General features: G+C 43.7%; 1 protein-coding gene across 1 annotated transcript in view; it reads left to right on the forward strand.

The window, feature by feature from the left end:
• Window positions 1-18,089, forward strand: part of tshz3b (teashirt zinc finger homeobox 3b) — a 42,901-nt gene that overhangs the window by 705 nt on the left and 24,107 nt on the right. The window contains exon 2 of the mRNA XM_051378844.1: window positions 265-753. Within this exon, the coding sequence (XP_051234804.1) occupies window positions 714-753 (40 nt within the window). The 5' untranslated portion in view covers window positions 265-713. The remainder of the gene's footprint in view (window positions 1-264; window positions 754-18,089) is intronic.

Below are 18,089 nucleotides of genomic sequence, written 5' to 3' on the forward strand. Positions count from 1 at the left end.
CCGATTACCGTTTGGAATAGACGGGGCTAGAACGAGGCAGTGAATGACAGAAAGAGAGTGAGAGGGGGTAAGAGAGGCAGAGGGGGAGATAGAGAGAGAGAGAGACGGGGAGAGAGAGACAGGGAGCTACGTGACGCCTATCAGCGGCGGAGAGGTTGAACCGTAGAGGAGGCGCAGGGCTTCAGTTGTGTCAGCTCTTGATGTGTTGTCCCCCTTGTTTGCGGACTTTTGACTGACGCGATCATTTGATTTTATCCCTTCAAGCTCGCCTGTTGCAGCCTCCGACGCCAAGTAAAGAGGATCACACGGAGGCACACGGCGCTTTTTTAAACCTCCCTTCTCTGTTTTTCTACCGCGGAGCCCCCTCTGTTCCTGCTCCCGCCGCGTCCATCCAAGTCGGAGCGGGCGAGACAGCGACCGACAGAGAGAGCAGCCAACCGGGGGTTGATTTCCCCCTCTCGCTCTCCCTATTTTTTCTTTTTTTTTCTTTTTTACTATCTTCGCATCTACTGGCTCTTTCTCCTCTGATTTATTTTTGTGTTCGAAAACTGCACACCCTCCCCTCCTTACACACACACCCACCCCGATCTATGTGGGAGCCCTGAGAGCGCACCCAGGGGGGAAAACTGTGTATCAAAGCTCCGAGGATCCCCCAGGCAACCTCGGATCACCGGGGCCAGAGAACAACTCCCTGCCGGGCCCCCGAAGCCGACATGCCGCGGAGGAAGCAGCAAGCGCCTCGGCGCGCCGCAGGTAAGCACTGGCTTTTGGTTTGCTTGCAAACTCTCTCTCTCTCTCTCTCTCTCTCTCTCTCTCTCTCTCTCTCTCTCCCTCTCTCTCCCTCTCTTCCCCTCTCTCTATTTGTGTCCCCCCCCTCCTCCCCGCCTCCCTCATTCAGTTACTTTTCATTAATATTTCACTCACCCACATAGTAACATTTATGTAGCTGCAACATCTTTTGTTGTGTTCTGTAAACTGACAAGGGAAGGGCCAACATCCAGCACCGTGCATACACTTTCCCCAGCTCCACAGCCCTCAAAACAACTTTTCCCTTCTCATACTACACCTATCCTATCATTTCTCTCATAGTAATTTCCAATATAATCAGCTGATGTGCAATATCAACCATACAGTACCTCTGTTATACCACCTATTAGGGAAGATCCTTAACTCCACATATTTTTCTTTTTAAGTACCATCAGTAAACACCACAAAGGTCATTCTTTTTGTGGCCTGTAGAGCAGAAATAATTAGTCACTTGGTCAATCAGTCGATCAACAGAAAAATCTCTAGTCCTTTGCTTTTCAAGAAAAAAAAAAGTCAAACATTTGCAGTCACTTGTACAAACGCGAGCATTGCTGCAAATCCTTTCTCAAAGACATTTGAAGATGTCACTTCAGGCTTTGGAAAACTGTGATGGGCATGTTTCACAATTTTCTGACGCTTTACAGACAAATCCACAAATAAAGAAAATAATGTTGATACTGCAAATAATTTTTAGCCTGTATATTATTCGTATTTTTCATCCACGTATTTGGGATGAAGAGCGGGTTTGGGCGTTTACAGGTGTGACCCTACAACAGTCATCCTATTGCCTCTCAGAAAGGTCACAGGTCAGCCTCGGCGTACCAGTGCATGTAACCTAGAAAAGAGTGTCAGCGTGAGAGTGTGAAGCCCTTTTCCCTCCTTCGCTCTCCCTCCTCGCCTCGGAGAGCTTCCATAGGTCTCTCTTTTCACTCCTGTACGGCGCCTCCTTCTCTTCCTCTTCCTTCTCTGCTTGTAGATATTGACTGTGGAATTAAGGATCTATACTGGAGAGGTTTGGTGGAGCCCCAGGGTCAGCTGACTGTCACAGAGGCCTTTGATGCTCTCTGATTTCTGTCGTGGAAGTCGGATTGACTCTGAAACATCCCGAGAAATCACAGGAAGTGAACTCTTGTAGACGCGTTTGTCTCACACGATCAGCATCTTTCTCTCGATTTTTCTTGCCGTTCTCATTGAGACATTACTTTAATATTCCCAGTGCAGTGCCGGTTTGATTGCCCACCAGTGATACTGTTACACCATCATGTTGCTGCAATATTCTCTACGGGAATTTGGAATGTTTTGATACACAATATTGGGTTCTAATGACCTTATTGTATTTTCTATCCCCCATCGTATCAGTATATTTCGACAATATTCACATAAAAACGATTCCTACAGTTTGCTCTTACTCATTGCTGTGTATTCCTTTGGGACTTTAATATAGTAACCTCTCTGAAAATTTTCTTGGAGATTTACCATCCTTGTTTTTCATCAGGGCTCGGCCTGTTTTCTTTCTCTCCTTCCCTTCAGTTTCTGGGAAAGACTTTTTTCCTTCTAGTCTAAAGATTATTTCACAGCCCAGGGAGGGAGTGTATACTGGAAGAGAGCTTTAATGGACAATTGCCATCTTTGATTTGACGCCTGATTGATCACCTGTCATCTGGCCGAGCCTTTGATCTGTTCATTCCCGATAAGTGTCAATAAATCACCCCTCGCCTCCCCTCCCCTCCCTTCCATCCCTCCCGCCCGCCCTCCCTCGCTCACTCTGCTATAGCAGATGAGGGCCTGCTGAAGTCACGTCTGGCCTCACAAACTTCTCGCCATTAACGCCACCGTTTAATTGCGTGTGTATCTTTTTTTCCTTTCCCCCACTTGTTTTTAGCCTCTCCCCCCCTCTTGGCCTCAGACTGGATGAAGAACTGAACATCAGCTTTTATTTCATGCTCCCGTTAAAGTGGAGGGAGAGTTTTGGTGTTCTCATCAGATCATTTAGGAGACTAATAATTTGTGTTCTTTTGCAAAATGTGAGATTTTGAGTCAATTAAACAAATATGATCCATTATTTTTTTGTAGCTCTTGCCTCGTAGGAACGTGGCAAATTACCATTTGTATTTATTATTGTGAATTATGATTTATGCGTGACCTTTAGCATTTTATTCTAAGCCGTTTTTACCTTAGCAAGCTCTTGTTTGCAACTTTCCTTCCCTCTTAAGGAAGTTCTCGAAAATTGCCACCAGCCTAACAGTGCACATTCTAACACACATAATTACATATGTGCAGCGGTGCATGCCCAGTAGACATGCTGCAGTGACTTTATAGTACATATAAACCAGCATGCAATGCCTCTCGCACACACACGCACACGCACACATGGAGTGGTATGAAAAATGTAACTATTAGCCTAATCGTGAGGCGGAAGACTGGTTTGCTCCATCAGAAGGGCCCGTCAGAGAGACTTTGTTTCATATTTGATTTAATTGTCTGCCCTCTGACAGCCACATTCATCAATGGCCCTAATGGTCAATCAGAGGCTGGCACAGAGAGGGAGAGAGTCTTATGTATTCTCAGCCCAGGGCCTTACTTGATCAAAATGTTTTAGCCCTAATGGACACAATGGGTGGGGGCAAAGGAATGGGGTGGACGGACGGATAGATGGATAGATGGATGGATGGATGGATGGATGGATGGATGGATGGATGCATAGGGGGATGACTGAGAGCCTTTTTATTCCGCCGGAATGAGCAAGTGAGTGTGCCGGCAGTGAGAGCGGCAGAGAAAATGAGGCATTTATTTCTTTGATGAGCGGACGAGAACAAACACGAGGCAGGCGAAGGAGGAGTTTCATTTTAGACTATTGGCAGCTTCCTATTTTTTACCCTTCACTCCTCCTCCTCCTCCTCCTCCTCCTCCTCCTCCTCCTCCTCCCCTCATCTCCTGCTCCCTCCCTCCCTCCCTCCTTTGCTCACAGCTGCAAGTTATAAGGTTGAGGAGAACTGCATGGCACACAAAGAGTGATGACAAATTGATTGCGCCGTAGTGATGGCAAGAGTTATGGGAGGATGGCAAATGATAGGCCTTGATTAGGAAAACTGGGGGGAGGCAGTGGGGGCGAGGGCAGAGTACCCCCAACCTTGAGTTGTTTTATTTTTTTTTTTTTTTTCTCTTCTTTTCTTTCTCTTTTTCCTCTCTTTTATGTCATTCTGATTCGGCCTCTCTGTTCCGCACCTCGAAAGTGAAGCGCGGTATATCACAGTGAGCTTCAGCGACTCATTCAACCATCACATTCGTTAAAATGGCATACACTTGTAAATCTGGCTAAAGGTCAGTGTGTTTATTGAAAAGTTCATTTAAATCCGCTGATCTGGAGCCTGTTTTTCGTTGGTTATTACCAAAACAGACCACAGGAACATGGCGTCACAGTCAGCTCCTCTGCAGGGCTCTCGGCTTTAAGAAATAACCCTGTTTTTTTTACAACTATCCCCATCCTTTCCACAATCCCACACAGAAGAAACTCCCTCTTTCTTTTCCAACAAACCTCCCCACCACCACCACCACCACCACCACCACACACACTTTCCACCCCAGCGACGGAGCGCACTCAGCTGTCTAAAAAGAGGAGTTGTTTTGCCAGCTTCATTAGCGTTCTCCTAATTAGCCGAGCATCTGATGGATCTCTGACAGGCCTAATGATTGGAGATGACAAGCTCCGCACACTGTCACGCTCGCCAATTAGGTCTGTGGCATAGTTGGATGTAATCAACTTGATCTTACACTGTCCTCATTTGCACCCCCCCTCTCCCACCCAAACGCTCCCCTTTTCGACCCCACCATAGGTGAGGCTTTTGAACGGTGATGGCGCGCTATTAGCGCTAACTGGCGCTAGCTGGGTAGGAAGCTAATGCCGGTCATTTCTGAGATCAGCCGTGAGGATGTTGCATGGACCAGATGGGATAAACGATGCATCTGATATGTGCTTCATGCTGGCTTATTCATGTACACATGTATACGTGCGCACAGACACCACTTTCTGAGCAAGGGTATTTATTTTTTCAGTGCTCCCGACATCAGGAAAGGACAAAGCTCAGGCGAGCGGTGGGCTTTTGTCCGTGGGCTTCAAAGCCAGGCTAGACCAAACAGATCATTGTTACGGGAGAGGAAGCTTAAACATCAAACATCTCGTGTATTTTTTTTACCTGACGACTTTTTTTTTTGTTTTCACAGTTAGAAATTCTACATGACTCGCTTTATATCCTCACATGAGCTACTGCAAATCTATTGTTCCAAAGCTATGTAGGTTATTTCAAATGAAGGATGTTTAGCAGTAAGTAGCAGCTGCGTGGTGTTAACATAACTCTGTGTGTGTGTGTGTGTGTGTGTGTGTGTGTGAAGGTCCTCCTATGAGCCGGCTGCAGATTGATGACGTTGACACTGGTCATTATTAGCTACTCAATGACACTTTCCCGGAGTAGGAGGATTTTTCACCGGCGTTGATTTTTCAGAAACACCTATCATCAGCACGGTGTCCAAAGAGGCTAAGCATGATTTATGTAAATATTAACATCAAGACAGATCTGGTTCTGTCCAACAGGAGATAGATGGCAGCCGAGGAGGAAAAGCAGCTGATTTCTGTGATTTCTCTGCCTCTGCGTGTGTGTGTGTGTGTGTGTGTGTGTGTGTACGTCTGCGAGTGTGTGTGTGTGTGTGATTGATTGTAGATGAGAGCAAGAGATTAATCATGCTTGATGTGTGTTAACGTTGCACTCGCGGTGGATCTAAGTCGAGATGCAGTGGCCCACTTAGATATACTCACTCACACACACACTCTCGCAGACTCACAGGAGGGAGCGGGCACACTCGCACACACTCACAATACAAATACACACATTGCTCGGCTGTGCATGGCGTCGCACACATTTTTAAAAGGAATTTTGAATGTATAGAAGCACAGGGTGTTTGCTGTTTTATATTTTACGTGAGAGGTGGTCTTGTTTGTTAGAAATACAACATGTTATGATATACTGGCACTTTGTATCATAGCCTATAGCCTCGTATAGTGGATGGCAATAGGATCTAATGAAACACGTCAATATACTGAAGCTAATTGACCTTGTTAAAAAGATATTGATAATTCTGTTAATGAGTGTGTGATGAAGAGAGTGAAAAATGATTTTATAAACAGCAGCTTTCACAAAGCCCTTGGCTTCAGCCCACTATAATGGGACAAAAATGCCCTTTTTGTCTCTTGTGCTCTTACCCATTAGTGCTTTTAGCTTGTACAGTCATTAGCCATGTTTACTGTGGCTGGGATAAATTCAGCTTTTTTTTCCATAATGAGACTTTTGGATAAATCATGCTTTTCAGTCCCAAAACCTTTCCCACCTTTGATTTTTGCCTCCTGCACTCCAGTATCCCTCTGCAACATGCCAAAGCTCGTCACCTGAATATGACCTTTTAATACACGCTAGAAGAAGGACTCAAGTCCTTGACTGAAAGATGAAATTCAGAGGTCACTCATCCTTGAAGTGAAAGTTGTCCACTCCAGTTCCTAATGAAGTAGATGGATTTGAATAACGGCGCTTCTGCGGACCATTTGCCCGAGAGGCGGTGGTCCTTTTGTGCTCCGACTACTTCCCGCCTGAATCAAACGATATCCTTCTTTTGAAATGCACTGATCACTCGTCCGATCATTCTCAGATGTTACTAGTCTGACAGGTCAGATTGTGGAGGAATAAAAGTGAAAGTATGGTTTCCTAAATCTCCACAGTATTTATTGAGACAACTGAATAAAAAGCGTGTTTTTCTTTCCTTTAGAATGACATACTGCCATGGATGGGATTTTTAATTGCGGTCATCAAAAGTGGAGCTGCTCTGGAGGCAGAAATAAAGACACTGACTGTCTCCATCCTGAATGGTCTGATGGAGGACAGAGATTTGAACTCGGTGCAGACTTTCTATCTTTTAAAAAAGAGTTGCTGTGGCAAAATCAGGCTCGTAATCAGGCTCCCATTGTTGTCCTTTCATCGTAATCACCAAATATTCATCAGAAGTGTTTTCTTTTACGTAGATGCTTGTTTTTCAAATTTTCTTTGACCTTCAACAAATTTAGTCCTTTTTTAAAAATTTCCTCTTGTTTTTCTACGTATGCCCGCATTTCCCAGCCTGGGGGCCGGTTTCCCCACAAGGGGTCGCAAGATTAATCTATGGGGCTGCCAGACAAGCGATTATATAAAAAAGAATTCTGCAGCACAAATTGATATTTGTGTTTGGATTTTTCTTGTGAAATAGTTTGATCTGTTCAGGACTCAAAAACACTCAAATGAAATGATATCAATAAAGAAACTGCTCATTACAGATGATGCAACCTATAATGAGGTCAGATGCAGAAATTGCTTCGTATTATAGGGTCACAAGCAAAAACGGTTGGGAACCACGGCTTCCATTCTACCAACAAGCTACCTAAGCCGGTTACTACTACTGCCTCCCCAGCAGTTCCAACAAATGTACAACTAAATCCCAAACCTGCCCTCACTAGCCTGTCTTGGACTAAAACTTAGCATGTATCTGAACGTTTGCATGTATGCTGAGCTGAGAACACTTTCAGTCCCACTCTCAGTCCCGCTCCCCGCGTTACTTTGTGCAGAGTGAGTCTTTCCCAGGCAGCTAACTGACATTGTGATTAGTTATGGCCTTCTTCTGCTTTTCTCAGTGCTCCTGCCCCACAACGCTGTGCCACAATGAACCAAGAGAGGGAGAGCGGCAGAAGATATAAAGTGGGAGAACTGTTGCATAGTTAAATATTCTATCATAGGGAAAGACAGAAAGGTAATGAGATTGTAAAAAAGATTATGTGCACAGGCAAGAGAAAGTAGGAGCAAATGAAAAAGCAAGCGAGTAGACAAACGACAATCATAGCGAGAGAGACAGAGGAAGAGGGAGGAAGAGAGAGCGGGAGGGAGGGAGGGAGGGGAACTAGAGCTCCCTCATCTCTCCCCTCCACCCCCTCTTCCCTTCCTTGAGGATAAGTGGCTGATGGTTTATAAACAGTGTTTCTTTCCCTCCCTCTCCCAGAATCTTCCGTCATGGCTCCCATTAGGTTGACAGCTGTCAATTAGAGCTCCCTTGGTCTGGCGCACTGCACTTTATTGCAGGCAGTTGATGCTGTCATTTTGCTCCCAGTTTCGCCTTGAGCGTTATCACGAGCGCTCAAACAGTCAATAGCTGATGCATCAGCAGTTATTTCTTAAATTGGCTCACAAGGCTGCATCCTTTCCTCATTTTTTTCTCCCCCCAAATCTTCTCCCTCTCTCCTCTCTCCTCCGTGGTCTCCTTTTTTCTCCCCAAAGATTATTTTGTGAGGAGAGGGGTGGGTGTGAATAGTGAAAGAAGGGTTGCAGTGCACAGGACACATATAAACAGAGAAGTACGCTAAAGAAAGAACGTTTTTTTTTTTTTTTTTCTTTAGGGAGGGGGGCTGTGTAGCAAATAAATATCTAACATACAGTATGTTTGAGGATGGTTGAAGAATTAAGGTGATCTATATATATATATATATATATAAAAAAAAAATCTGTCATGAATGATACAGTGATACAAAGGTAATCATTCTAGTACATGTTTGATTATTTTTCTGATAACAAGAAGGAGAAGAGGAAGAAGAGAAAGAAGAAGACAGCAACTATCTCAAAATAACTGAACTATGTGTTCTGATTGCGATTAAAGTTGCAAATACTATATGCAAAGGAATGAAGTCACACGCTGATACAATACGTGCAGTGAAATACAGGGTGGCACACACTTGAGACTATGCTAAAAATGCTAGTGTGCACTTAAAGAATAATAACTAGAATACAAGTAAAAACAAGCTGTAATATGGAATATACAAGCTGTAAAACATGCTATACAATAACATTTTGGACCCGTCCAAGTGCAAACAAACACTGATGGCGGCTGATTTAAACATGTTAGTATTTTGTGTCGGAATAAGATTCATTGTTAAACAATAGACTTTAAACATACCTTAAATAATAGAGATCAAAGGTTATTGGTGCTAATCCCACCCCTCGCTGTGAGTTCTGATTCAAAGGGCACCCTGGGAAAACGGCTAAAACAGGAAATGGAGTCCGCACACACACTTCCTGTGCTGACACAAAGCAGATATATGTGTATTTACTGCTATGATCCTACAGCAAACAGGTCTCACTCGTCATCAAATACTGAGTGTCTATATTCTGTATTATGAAGGATATCAGGAGGTTTCCATTATTTGAAGAAATGTGGACTTTTGGGTGAAATATTTTTATTTATATCAGTGCTGTTTCCAACAAGACAAGTGGCTTCTTTTTATGGTTAGCTATATTTTTATAGCATGTACAGCTTGTTATACTACCTGTCATGTTCAGGGGTAATGTGTGTGTGTGTGTGTGTGTGTGTGTGTGTGTGTGTGTGTGTGTGTGTGTGTGTGTATAGAAGAGGCTCATGGAGTTAAAGGAGCTGCAGGCTCAGTTGGACGACGAGACAGTGTCAAGACGTGGTGTGTGTGTGTCTTTGTGTGTGTGTGTGTGTGTGTTTGTGTGTGTGTGTGTGTGTGTGTGTGTGTGTGTGTGTGTGTGTGTGTGTGTGTGTGTGTGTGTGTGTGTGTGTGTGTGTGTGTGTGCATCTTTTGAGTGTCATCTGGGCTCGGCTCCAGGTCTGGGTTTCTTCTTACCCTCAGTGGGGGTTGCCTTTATGTCTGCAAAGTGTGTGTATGTGTGTGTTTTCGTGCTCGCCTGTACAATCAGAGCTCTTCGCTTCCCTTTCCCACGGAGGCTTTGGCCCAACCTAGACAAGACTGGCAGCCATCAGTCAGTGTGTGTATGACGGTGGCTGTGATGAAAGGCAGGGGAGCCAGTCTGAGGCCCTGGTAATCAGGGCCAGCCTGGGCTGACATCCTTCTCAAGCTGACAGTGCCTTCCTCTTCCCTCCTCACATGCACACACACGCACACACTCACGGCTGAATGGTCACTACTCAGTCACTGCCACAAGACAGTCCGACATGCCTTTCCTCCTCCTTGTTTCATGTTCTGATCCGTTTCAGATGTTGGAAATTATCCTCACCCTCTACAACACCGCGACTATGTGTGTGTGTGTGTGTGTGTGTGTGTGTGTGTGTGTGTGGATCTGAAGGTTTATGAGTCAACCAGGGAATGCATGGTTTGCTATGGTCTGGTCTTATAAGGGTGTGGTAGGAAATGTGTGTGTAAACCAGCGTACTCACCTCCGCCTGTGTGTTTCTGTCTGTTTTGTGTGTGTTCTCAAAAGAGGGTTAAGAGCAAGGAGGCAGGTGAGAGAGAGAGAGAGAGAGAAAGAGAGAGAGACAAGTCAGCCATGCTGAAAGAGAGAAAAAAGTGAGAGAGAGAGAGAGAGATGAGAGGACTGAGGAGGAAGGCTGTTTTATTTTATACTGCGAGGGCCTGTTGCTAATTAATGTTTCTTGGTCGGTTTCTGTCGGAGCTGAGTAATGTTTTTGATCTTTATGCCTGATAACTGCATACCTAATGAGATTTCAAAGCTGGTGGAGATGGGAGTTGCTGCTCCCTGCAATTATTGACAGATGCCTTTTCTCCGCCACTGGCTGCCGCGCCATAAATCCTTCCTCAGTAATGAGCTTGAGAAGTGCCACCCTGCCAGTGAGCTAATGAAACCGAGCAAGGGGGGCCGCCTGTGTGTGTGTGTGTGTGTGTGTGCGTGCGTGCGTGCGCGCGCGTGTGTGTGCATGCGTGCAAAAGAGTGCATCACACTCCTCTGACACATTTTTTTCTCTTTAAATGCACTCTGCAGATGTCAGCCACCTCGCCTGCTAGCGACAAAGAGAGAAAAGAGGCAGGAGAGAGATAGGCGACGAGGAAGGGGGGGAGAGAAATACAAAGCAGAAGCCTTAGCCCTCTGTTTCTCCACTTTATGAGAAGTTTCAGGGTGGTGCTGTGGGGTGCTCAGGTTACAGCCCCATGTTAAGGCTATTTGTCTAGGTTTGGCTGTTTTATTTGAAATACTAGTATCTCTGTTGCCAAACGGGACTGTGATTGATATCGTTGCGCCCCCCTCGCCGCTCACCCGCCCAGATCCAGCAGTCGCTTCTCTCTCCTTTTCTTCTCTTTTTCCTCGATGAACTCTTTCTCTCTGTAACTCAGCCAGGGAACGCAAAGGGCTTGTGAAAAAAAAAAGAAAGTGGCACACGAAGAAAGAGAGAGCCCCCAAAAAGAGGGGAAACTGCAGAGGGAAAGAGCAGGGCGACCTTTTCTTTGCCCTGAACCCAGAGAGAATATCTGGTGTGGGTTTGAGCGCATGCAGGCATGAGCTTCCATATTAGACTTTGCATTGATGTGGTGTGCTTGCCAGTTAACGTGTGTATGCGGATGCACGTATGCTCGGTGCGCGCTTTTGGAGGTTTCCAGAAACCAGAGGAGGGGAGCAGCGAGTAGACGAGCGCCGTCTCTCTGCCAAACAGTCGATTTCCCCCTCTCATCGTCCGCGCCATACATCACAGACCCACCCTTCTCTCCTGACACAATGACGTGTGTCATTTATCAAACAGGGCCTTGCCAGGGCCTCACATGTGTGTGCGGGAGTGCACAACAGTGTGTGTGTGTGTGTGTGTGTGTGTGTGTGTGTGTGTGTGTGTGTACGCCTTTGCGTGTGTATACAGGCACATGCGTGTGTTTCGGTGTGTAGGGCAGTCCTTCCTCCTGCCTCTGAGGTCCACTCCTCCAGGGAAGGAGGACGGGGGTGAGGGATGAAGAGTGAGAAGGAGAGAGAGAAACAGACAGAGAGAGGGGGATTACTAGTGTCGAATGAGTGAGTGAGTGTGTGAGAAGTTGGGGGAGTGGAGGAAGAAATCGGCCGGACTAGTTCCACTAATGTTTTGGCCCCGGCTACTTTCCATATCGCCCCGTGGGTGATCGGGAGAAAAACAGTGTTTGCGAGTGATATTGATACAGCAACTTTAAATAGTATTTTACACACAATTACTCACATTTCACATCATAAATACGTATAGATTGTAAATCATACCTCCATTAATCTCCTTGATGCATGTGCAGGCACGCAGTTGTGCTTGTGTGTCAATAACAATCTCTGTATGTCTCTTTCCCATGTCCGTGTGTCTTGGGGGTTGCTTGCAGGCGTATATCAGTCACAATGTCTTATCTAACACACGCACACACACACACACACACAAAAACTCGCAACCGTGCACAAGTCTCTCCCATGGGTTCGGGCAGTACAGTCTCTCTCTCTCCTCACTTCTCCCTGATTCAAAGGGAGGCCTTATAGAAGATGGATGCTCCTTAAAAAAAGAGCCCGTTGATGGATATGAATCTGGCCCTGCCATTCATCACTGCTGTATTATTTAGACTGGATCGCTACAGAGCTGTAACCTGAGCTACAGCTACGAGTGTGTTTGTGTGTGTCTGTGTGTGTGTGTGAGTGTGAGGACACGAGAGGTGAAGGAGGGGGAAAAGGGGGTGGGACAAAGAGAGGACAGTCAGGGTCTCAACAAAGACAGGGAAAGAGGAATAACAGCAATGTGAGGAAAAGAAGTGACTGGAATTGTGCAGCAAATAAAACAGCAAGGAGGTCAAAACATCCATAAAGGGTCCTGAAAGTTCAAAGGTTGCAGCTGATGGTGGATGTTAACGGACACCTCTCTTCTGTTTGTCTGCTCCAAAGCAATGGATGTCCATATGCACAATAATATTCTGATCACTTAGAGCAATCAGATTTAAAACTTTTCCCATGGTCTGAAGTCACATAACTTATATAATGTTGTGTATGATGGCCCATCCCCATCCGTTATAATGGAAGTTGCTCCTTGGTTGCATATTTCGAGAAGTTTTTCCACACTTCCACATCAGGCTTCCACATTTTTCGGGCCCATATAGACACGCACATCCTCTCTTTACTGAGCGGGCTAATATGCTACTGGCTAGCTCCCAGTCACAAGAATGGCACTAACTAGTTAAACGATCCAGCTTTCTAAGACTTCTTTTAAAATTTCTGTTGAACCTAATTGTTGGTGTCACATAACCAGCAATGCAGACTGTGGCCACTACGTCAAAAACACACTCAACAGGCTCACAGCCCAGTGTTGTTCCCAGAGGCCTTCATGCAGTTGTTAGTCTGAAGGTCTACTGGAGGCAATGGAGAAACTTGTCTAAAATCTGAAACCAGGGCAGGTTTAAGATGAAGGAATGTCTGTGTCTGACTTTGCTAATGTTAGTGTATGATAGAAGAGACTGGAATGGCGTGTCCATTTTTTTTACTGCGTGTTTCCTCTGACGGTGGCCAACTATGATACTCAGAGGATTTCTATTTTCTAATTGCAATTTATACACTCTAAAAACAGCAGTATCTTGATTAAGACCAGTCTATAAATGTACCGACTAAAACTGAAAACTGAAGTAGTGTCTCACTGCCTGAGATTGTCATGGTGTGAATTACTGACTATAATCTTGGGGCTTTACAGCTTTGGCAATGCCATCCTTACCCTAAACAACCACCATGCCTAATAACTGTTTGTCTACCAGTTCACATGAGGCAGTCATGTAGCAAACATGCTAACAGTGGCAGATAATTATACTGAAGGAAAGACACAGAGGCCTCACTGCACACACGTCATTGCAAATAGCAGGTCCAGCTGGCTTTTTCATCCATGACAGGAGTTGGAACCCAGTCTATACAGATACTCCTTGTCAGCACTGTATGTACATGTAGTCCATAACACATTCAATATGTGGACACAGTCAGTGAATAGGTGGTCCAGATTATTGCTGGCGAAACGTGGTAACACTTTAATTACTTTAATACTTTATCCAGAAGGAAAAATCTATAATGCAAAATACCATTTGTGTCATTTGCATCGTTATGTGCACTGCTGAAAAGCGTACAGCACTTAAAGGTTCTGTTTTTGTAACTGGTGGTCAAAAGTGATTTCATTCCACAGTCCGGATAATCTATCAACCTATTGTTTGATATGGAACTGTTTTGTCACCACTGCAACCACTTCTTGACAAGATGTAGCAGACTCTTGATGATTTCTAGATAATTTGTGATCTAGTCTTGTTTTTTTTTCAGCTCTTCACTGATTAACAAGACAATTGAACACTGTATTGATTATCTAATGCACCTTTTGAGCAGTTCTTGGTGAAATGAATCCAAGCTGAAACAAAAGTAAAGAAAGAAACCCCTAACCCTAAGAGGGAACAACAAACTGTATGGTTCATTCTCAAAACTCCTTCCACATGCACGTAACCATTTTAAATAGGAACAGTTACATCTTGGGTTTTTTTTGGTATGCTCCCTCCTTCCCTCTCCTCCATCTCTCTCACTCTTCCCAGGTTTCTATAGCGCCAAGGCAGACGTGGTGATTTATTGTGGCCATCCATCTCTTGTACTCATCCATCACCGGCCGGTTGCTAGGCGATCATGGCAGCAGCTGTTTGCTTTTGAGTTCAACAGAGGGGCCGTCAGTCAGCGGCGGCAGGTGAAAAGCATTACGAACGCGCCGTTGTCACGCCGAATAATTAATCAAAGGCGGGAAAGATAATTAAAAAGATATGACCCTTGTTGGTACTTGGTCCTGGGTTTGCCCAGGAAGGGAGGGGCGGTGGGGAGATGGGAAAAATAGAAAAGGTGAGAAGAAGAGGACTCTTTCTTTGTCACTGCTTCTTTGCAGTATCATGCTCAGATGGTTCTAGTGTCTTTATGATTAGTCCTTGCTTCTAAAAAATTTTGTATTTGATGACTGCAGACTTTGCCATAGCTTCGGACGCCTCCTCTCCCTCCCTCAAACACTCAGAGGGACATGGAGGAGTGGAATGAGTGAGTGCTGATAAAACAGGCTCTCCTGTTAGTCAGTGGCACTGCTCCATTTAATTAGGAGGAGATGGGCTGGAAAAGGGAGAGAAAGGGTTTTTAAAAAAGGCCTGGCAGAGAGAATGAAAGAGCTCCTCAAAGTGGTGTGGATTCATCCGTCACCTCCAGTTGCACTTGTGCAGCTATATGCAGAAACCAGACTGAGTGATAACCACCTGCTCAGTCAATGTTTCAAAGATTGGTTATTTTTGGCATTTTAATTTTTCTGGACAGTTTCACCACGAGGGAGAAAAATGGGAGAGAAAAGGGGAGAGAATGACGTGACAGAGGTTTGATGCCAAGACGTCAGTAAGCTTGTTGAACAGTGCCCTCCCCACACACTTTTCTGACGATGTGACAAATGTAGGCAGGAGGTGAGAAAGTGGGCATGGTTTGAACCTCAACAAACACCACGAATGAGGGGAAACGTGTGCTCTTTATCCCCATTTAAAAAAAATATTTGCATCCCTTCCCTCTTTTGCCTGCTGATGTGTTAGACAAACTATTTGTTTCGAACATACTAGAACCTTTAGAATGCCTCGCCTTTACTTCCTGTCACTTTTTTTTAGAAAAGTTCTATACTTATCCATTAAACACCATACTGTCTATGTATCCATTTTACCATGGGAATCATTATTTTAAAGGAGGTAGAGAGAGTCAAATTTCTGATGTCGTGTCAAATTAGCAGAGGATACCGCTGTGTCTCTACAATAGCCCAGAATGGACATTGGCTCTAGATAGGGCCTTCCGTGTTTTTGCGAGTGTTGCAGCCACCATAGTTTCTACTGCACACTTAGAAGGTATTCAGTTGGTTGCAATGTGGTCCTTTAATGTCCACCCATGTTCTTTATTCTTTTAGCTGAAATCTCTGGTGTCTAATCCATCTCCTTGTGTGAAGGTGATCAATTTGGCTGAAACTCTGTTGTCAGATAAACTCATTTGAACCTTATTCTAGCATTACTCTTAGAGAATGTCCTTCACACCTGTCTGCTTCACTGAAAAGCACCTTGTGACAGGTTTTTTTTGTTTGTTTTTTTCACAGTGATGTTCCTTAGTTAAAAGTTTTAGCTATATTTCATTATGGGTTTAACCTTTTTTATTGGTTGCCTTCAGTTAAGCACATTTCCCATTGTTTGACATCCCAACCCTCAGAGTTGGTCACAGATTTAACCTGTAAAAAGATTCATTCTTAGAACAAGGTGATATATGTTGGCGAAATGAAGGTGAAATTATCTCATTACATTACTATTTCTTCATTTGGAGAAGAATATATATAGAATATGATTTACAGATTTAGGATACTTGATGAAGTCACTCGTTAGGGGGATTTTTTTCTTTCTGTGTTTATAATCAGTCTGGTCTTGCATGTTTCTGGTGTTCAAGAGTGTGTGTTCATGATTGCTTGTGCGCTCATCTTAGCCTTCATATGAGCATTTACATCAGTGGTGAAGACAGGATCTCGAGCCTTCTCCTCTGTGTCACATCTTTGATCTCCCGGGCTGGGTGTGTTTTGACGTCCCTCATCGTCATTTATTATCTGGAGTTTATACAGAGCTAGCACACCGGTGGAACCAAACGTTCTGTACACACAACCAGTCAGGCTTTGAGACATAACAACAGCATGGGAGACAAATAGCACTAGCAGATAATGTATTGTTTTCCTGTTTTTTTCTGGAATTCTTCTTATATTTGAGGAGTGAGAGTTTTGTCGTTACAGCCAGTGTTCTCTTTGAATGAGTGAATAATGTAGTAAGGGTTTTAAATAGCCTTAATGTTGCTAGGCTAGCTAGTTTCTATCAATCTGACTGCAGTGTGTCACCATCAAAAGTGTCCAGCGAGTGCAGTTTAATTTACAGTCATGTGCTGCTGGTCAGTGTAGCCTGTTGTGTTAGCATGCAAGAAATGAATCCCTTAATAATGAGCAGCAGAGAGTGTCTCCTGACATTTTTACTCTAGCGATGGACCAGGGACAGTGCCATCTGTCAAGCGCCAAGAAATGTGCTGTCATAAAATGTCATGTTAAAAGACGGGGAGCCCTAAAAGATTGAGAAAGTCTTTCTGTGTTCCAAGAAAGGACCACTTACGAGAATTTGACAGGGAAGTGTGTGAGTAAAAAACTGGGTGAAGGAAAGCATATTAGCGGAGCAGTAATTGAGCTGAAAGTTTAGGAAATTACCAAACTTCCATCATGCTCTCTAGGAAGATGGTAAAATGGAATTGGAAAGACCAATTGGCTATTCATTTAATTTTTATTGTGTCATATTTACTGGTAAATAACTCAATTTAAAAAATGTTTCTTCTATCTTTTTATGTTTTGTGGGTTATTTTGTTATTATTGATTCTCTGTACTTAATTTATGTTCAACATCACATTCAGAAGTTGTGAAACAGGATATGGCTGCATACCTTGTTATATTTTAAGGGGATAGTATCTTTCTTTATCCAGTAATTTTCAAAAGGGACTCTTATAATAAGGGTCATTTTATATTGAGGACAGTACTTTACTCATACAGCCCAAGAGGCATACTTTCCACTCAATACTGCTGTCCACCTTCAAGCTTATTCAGAAGCCACAAAATATGTCACGTCAACGGCTCTTCAAGTAGTTTGCTGTTAAAATACTTAACCATGTATTTTATGTTTAAGTGAGTACATTTGTTGTTATCACTTTTGTAATGACTAAATTGCCTGATCAACTCATTCTGATTCTCTCAGTCACCTGATCTCTTCTGTTTTTCCTTACATATTTTTCACTAATGCACAAACATCACAGTCACCAATATGTCAATTTCCAACCCTCTTTCCTGATGTCGTTCCCAAAGATCTAAATGCAGATGTCACTTAGATCAGTGGTTCCCACCCTGGGGGTCAGGACCCCCACTAGGGGTCGCCAAAACTTCTTGGGGTGATGCAAAGCCTTCTTGATTTTAAGGGGTCTAAGAAAACATTGAAAACCCAACACACAACACAAGCTCTATTCACAGAGCCTTCACTCTCTGATAAACAGTAAAACTATTACAAAATGTACTTACAAAATGTTGTAAGTTAAAAAAAATTGTTTTGTAAGTGAGACGGACTTACTTTTGTAATTTGTATTTGTACTGTGAGAACAAACTACCTAGTAAAGAGTACTTAATCTGAAATGTTTATGTGATTTACAAAACTAAGGTAGTATCACTTAAAATTGCCAAGAATGTTTTTTTAACTTAAAAAGTTGAGTTTGTGTTACTTAATGTTATAAAGAGTTCGGTCTAGACCTGCTCTATTTGAAAAGTGTCCTGAGATAACTTCTGTTATGAATTGGCGCTATACAAATAAAATTGAATTGAATTGAATTAAACTTTTTGATGTAATCAGTTTCAACAATTTTTAAATTATTAGTTTTAAGTTAAAT

This window comes from Dicentrarchus labrax, unplaced genomic scaffold, assembly GCF_905237075.1.
Source record: "Dicentrarchus labrax unplaced genomic scaffold, dlabrax2021, whole genome shotgun sequence".
NCBI lineage: Eukaryota > Metazoa > Chordata > Actinopteri > Moronidae > Dicentrarchus > Dicentrarchus labrax.